This window comes from Sphaeroforma arctica (genome assembly GCF_001186125.1).
Source record: "Sphaeroforma arctica JP610 unplaced genomic scaffold supercont1.2555, whole genome shotgun sequence".
Taxonomy (NCBI): Eukaryota; class Ichthyosporea; order Ichthyophonida; genus Sphaeroforma; species Sphaeroforma arctica.
In genome coordinates, this window is record NW_014038003.1 from 1 (window position 1) to 5824 (window position 5824).

At 44.2% G+C, this 5824-nt stretch overlaps 1 protein-coding gene across 1 annotated transcript; it reads right to left on the reverse strand.

Annotated features, from left to right (window-relative positions):
- Positions 1-299: 299 nt before the first annotated feature.
- Positions 300-5450, reverse strand: SARC_12750 (hypothetical protein; the record flags this gene model as incomplete). The annotated part of the gene is made up of 12 exons (XM_014293136.1): positions 5128-5450; positions 4692-4866; positions 4210-4443; positions 3955-4036; positions 3133-3333; positions 2637-2897; positions 1883-2323; positions 1596-1706; positions 1374-1478; positions 1036-1106; positions 657-865; positions 300-417 (listed from the first exon to the last, which is right to left on the reverse strand). Coding segments are annotated over exons 1-12 (2259 nt in total), but the record flags the coding sequence as incomplete, so codon positions are not given.
- Positions 5451-5824: the final 374 nt, after the last annotated feature.

Sequence of the window (5824 nt, forward strand, 5' to 3'; positions counted from 1 at the left end):
ATACGTACGTACATACAAACATACGTACGTACGTACATACAAACATACGTACGTACATACATACAAACATACGTACACACATACATGCATACATACGTACATATATATATATAATATATATACATATATATATATATGTGTATGTATGTATATATATATATATGTCACAAATACTTCTAGCATAGATGAGACGGATTGATCAAAGCAGATGCGCAAATGTGCCATGCAGTCATATATACACACGGGAGAGCCATGCTTCTTATGAGGCAGATCTGTGTGAGCGAGTTAAGTTTACAGCGTACCTCTTGCTTTGTGCCGTTCTCGTGATAAGGATTCAAGTTAAACGGGCTCATGTTGATGGGCGATATGCCACTCCATAAGGGTGGAGGAATCGCAATCACTGAGGTGACCACGGACCTGCCAGATAATAAAATCGAAATGAATATTCCGGATGCACAGTCTGAACAACCAGAAATAAAGTGGAAGATGAGCCGCTCAATATCTCAATATCTTTGATTGTATACCAGTCCCAAGTATATTCACTAAATGAAGTAGACTTCATATTATTGATCGATGATGTGTGTGATGGGATAGTTCAATGAATACGAAATGCCCGCAGGTACGAATGCCCACAGTTACGACTTGGTATCACACACCTGAATGTATTCACATATACAGCTCTGTCTCTAGGGCTTAAATCTCTCAGTAATTCCGGTTCATTGAGCACTCTCTTGTAGAATATGTTGTTGATGATACTGGAGGTGGCGGCGTTCGTGATGAGAAATTGTACTTTTTCCAGTTCATCGGGTGCTACGTGCTCCAAGAACTCCACGGTGACCTCCATATCACTTATGAACTCCTCGAGCTGTTGCATATCATTGATGCATGACGGAGCAGGGCAATCAAATATAAGTGCCTTGACTTCAGGTGCTATGTACCGAATTAATATCATGTTGCTGTCTTGAATCGCGAGCGATAATATATGTCGAACCATATGTAACTGAATAGATAGCTGTATCCAACCCCAGCACCTACCTCGTCATCATCGACTCTCAGCATCTCCGGTGGCGGGAATTGTGTCATATTAACCCAAGACGTCACAACCGCTGTATTTGAAATGTGTACAGATCGCCAAAAACAAAATATACATTAGTGAGCGCAAAGGCAATACCTCTGAGAACCCCGGGTTGCTACCGCATAGAAAATCTCGGAAGCTGATATGTGACAGTTCTCTGCGATTGCCCCACCTACCGGATGAGAAAATACCAATGTGCGTGCGTGCGTGCGTGCTTCCGTACGTTCCTTCGTGTGTGGGACAAACACTCGCGTCTCATTTGCAGGATGCTGCCGATTGTATACGAATTAAGACTTACGTCCTTCTCGGATATCGATGACTGGGCATTGGCGAATATCCTTCGTACCTCCCGAAAGGATATCGACCATGACATTAGGTAAGATTGTCAAACCACCTCCGTTCCCTACCAAAAAAAAAGGGTCCCAGAATTAGCTTTTAATCTAGTAGAATTGTCCTATCTAAAGATTCATCGAAGCTTTGGTGGGGATGCTTCGTCTCAAAATGAGTGACAATTGCTTACCGCTGATATCTATGACCAAACGCTCATTCCCATTTCGGATGGTGGCGAAAGTGTCGATCAAGATATCCAGGAGATCCAGCGTGTCGACTATGAATTGCTCCGGATCGTTGCCTGCAACCAAATAAGAACACTCCTTATTAGACTACGAATGACCCGACTCAGCTAAGTCGAGAATTAAAGCAGGAACAGCTCATAGCGTCGCTGAACGACAACGCGGACGTGGTGAACATGTGGCGAACATAGTTTCTCAAATCAGGAAATAAACACTCAAATCAGACACCGCTTACCTGAGAAGAAAGACGGATACCGCATCACAGGAACTCCGCTGTAGTTGTAGATTGCACCAGCATCGTTGAGGAAAATGAGATGCTGAGAGGGTGTGTTAGGCTCGGGCTCGGGGATGTCTGGTTTGGGCAGAGTGAAAAATGGGAGTAGAGGTTTGAGAGTGAAAGGTCTTCTTCCACTGTCTGTATCGCTCTCACTTACTCCGTCGGTACCGCTTTCGCCTTCGGTTTCGACTGCCACATCCGTCTCACTGGCGGCTTCGCTTAAATCTTCGCTGCCGTCAGTCTCAGCATCTTCCCCTCCCGCCGTTTCTGAAGGCGCTGCCTCGCTTCCATTATCACTCTCCATTTCGCTGGGATCGACAGATTCGTCATCGGGTCGATTAAGTGGGCCTTGCCTGCGGTTTCGCCACAACTTCTTTTGGATCTCCTGAATATCGAGATCTGTTGGTTTGCGCGCAAGAAATAGTGATGTAATCTTGATGAGTAATACGCTTGAGAGGACCAACAACTTTGAATCACTTTAAACCTTGATCACGGTGGATCACTTCCAGCACATCAAGATACTGAAAGTGCTGACAGTTGAAGGCAAAAATTAGCTCTGCACATGCACAATAATTTGAATTACACTCCATAGCACTACTTATTCGCTGAATAAAACCATTGAACGTATTGAGACTCGATTTGACCAAGGACCGACATGATTCATATTGGTGTGTACCCATGTATTGCAGCAAGCACTGAATTAAATACTTACCATGAATCGTTGGGTTGGATCTTCGTCGCTTCGCTTTCTGCTCAGCATATGCTGCCATCATGTCACGTGCGCGTCTGCGTCTCGTGTTAGCTTCCTCAGAGTTATCGTTGAAAGGAAGTGGGTTCGTCTCCAATGGATTGGGATTCAGTGGTGACCCGGGTGCATTGTCGGGAACGGTTATATTGACTCGCCCATCGCTAGACTCGGTGGTATTCAGTGGTTCACCCTCATAGTAAGCCACAACAGCTTTATTAAAATCAGCTGCAAAAGCACAGGTATACCATCAGGTGTGTAAGCATATGCGTACTATGGTTAAGCAGATGAGCGCGATTCGTGCATGGGCACCCGAGCATACGCGTAACTACTCGCTGTAGCCTGAACTACAAATGCAAGTCCAGACACAAAATTAAACATTGTCACATGCTGCACATTGAATCAACAAAAGGTCCCACACCCATAACCCGGTGCATCACATATTCAAAATGACCCGACATACTTCTGGGAGATGTTCCGGTCAGAAGAATGTCGTCGACACCTCTCGTCTTCGTTAATGCCAAAGTGAGCGGCTTGACAACCGCTGTCGCACCGCTGGCAAATTCCACATTCAAAGTTGTATCGTTGTAGTTCTGGCGGAAGCCGGGAGTGAACAAAGTATTCCTGCCCAGCCCAGACACAAGCAGCGAATTGAACCGACCACCTATAGACAGAGACAATTTCGTTGTGCACAAGATGAGTAAACCGTTTTTAGTTAGGATTAGCTAAAACTGGTCGTGCATCGGGCTGTGGTGCGTATCGACAGGGTGTGATTTAGCGTCTTAAAGGAATGATAAGTTCCTGCTGCGTATGCCTTGTGGCAGTTTTGAATTGCAAATACAAACCCTTTGAGTTGAATCGCTACAGTATTCCTTAAACATACAATTGTCGCATTATTCATCGCTAGAGACACACCCATTCAACCTACTCACCGACATAGTATTACATTCAATATCTGTCACTGCCTCTACAGAAATGTGTACCAAGACACGAAATCTGGCAAGCTATAACAAATTGGTTCCTCCGAATCAGATATGCTAAGAAGAATCTGCGCGATATTACCGAACTCATACAACTCATATGGACTTGATTTTACAGCTGTGCTTAGGTGCGCACGCGCGCAATCCCGAACAGGTACACGAATTTGTCAAGGTAACGAGTTCAAAAACCATGTACTTACGAATGATTCCCATCTGCTCGTACTATAAAGGTATCCTTCCTATGAACATACATATCAAATCGTCACAGATCGTATCCATACGCGATGAGGAACGACAGTGCATACCTGAATTTTTATAGTTGCCATTTTGTTCAGCATATTTGCTAAAGAAATCTTTCGCAGTGACTCCATTGACAGTTACGATGGTCTGCGTATGTGTGATTTGTCAACTTGATCAATACAGCATTGAAGCAACCTGGGTATACTATCGCCTCACTTGGTACGCCAACGTAGAAAGTGATGCCTAATTATAGAGAATCATAATTTGCGCAGAAAAAGCAAATCTGAGGAACACATAATACATCTTACAACTCATTGTACCTCTTCTAGTAAGGTCTCTGGCACAACTTCGTATCCAGGCCAGCCGCACTCCCGGGATTTGTTGTTGTAGAGTTCTGAATCGGCGTCCTCTACAAAATAAATCTCCTGCTCTCCGGTTTCATTGCCCATTCTTGACATAAGCATGAACGGGTAAAAGGTATGGAATGGGAAAACATTCTCGAGAGCTTCCATTTGAGTGTGGGCGTCCTGGAACTTCTTCATCATTTGAGTGATCTGTGATTATCAAAACATAACTGATACTGAGCGGTATATATTCGAATATCTAGACAACATTCTTCGTATTTCCAAATTTGTTACACAATCCTACAAAGAACTTCAAATGCAACCCCTTCATGCACCACTTTGCTTTCTCTGATGAACAACAAGTCGAATTTAAAAAACCCTCGGAAACAACTACAGCATGTAAGAGATAGCGCTTCGATATCTTCATTATCGTGCGGCAATAGCACAAATTTTCTTACCTGTGCTGTATAGTCATATAGATTTGTGTTAATTGTGTCATTGAGGATTTCGGATAGCGTTTGTCTCCAAGGCACCGAATAGTTGTACTGGGACCAGCTGAATGGAGCTTCTTGGTACAAGTCGTTGAGCGCAGCCCCAGGGGTGTCTGTGGTGTTCTCTTGTAGATCTGCAAAACTAGAAGGTATCGAGGACCATAGCATACAGATCACTGAGATCACCTGCACTTGACTATACATAATAAATACAAAACGAAAAAATAGCTGCACGTGCCCCGAATTTGCGTTGGATACCTAATTAACCTAGCTGTCACTGACATATAGCGTAACTATGGGCTCTGTCTAAACATTCTTGCAAGTAGTCAGGTGGGTGTGCAGCATAGTAACCGCGATGAACCTTTCCTGAATTCATTTACTTCTCTCAATTCTCTCAACTTACCTGTAAACCCCGTCCAATAGTCGGTGCAGGTAGCCAATGTTGTTGTCTTTCTGTTTCTGCATATCCGTGGCGGTCAGATTAAGCGCATCCAGACACTGTATGGTTCGTTCGATGGGCATAGTCACCCTGGCTTCAAAGACACAGGGATCTGGGTCAGCAGGGAAGGGACCGCAGTTCAATTCCTCCTGCGCGAGCGTGCCAGCTGCTGCGACTATCGCACTGAAGCATAGTAGCGTATTGGAGTGCTTCATGGTGGGCAATAATCGGGCTTGTATCTCCTGATATGAGATAATTGAAATCCTCTACGACGATTTAGTGAAAACTTTATGAAGCATAATATCATTATATATCTTTTATTTGTATACATATCAATTTTATACATTTAAACTGCTCCGAGTCAAAGCGCTTATTTTCATGCTCTGAAGGTAGTCATTCTCTAGAGTCTCTCTCCCTAGAGTAGAATTTTAGTATTTAGTAGAGAGTCAGCCGTCACAGGTAAATAAATAAGAGTACAAGCGTGAGCATAAAAAGTTCTATGCATACATCTATAATTACCATATAGGGTATGTCTGTTTGCAGTTTTGAGTTTAGCCCTGGCGGTCAGTGGCGGGTCCGTGGGGGACATGAGTGGTGATTGGTGAACTGGTGATGGCCTCAGCCCCCTGAGGCCTGAGGCCTGATGGCCGGGGGAGGGGGG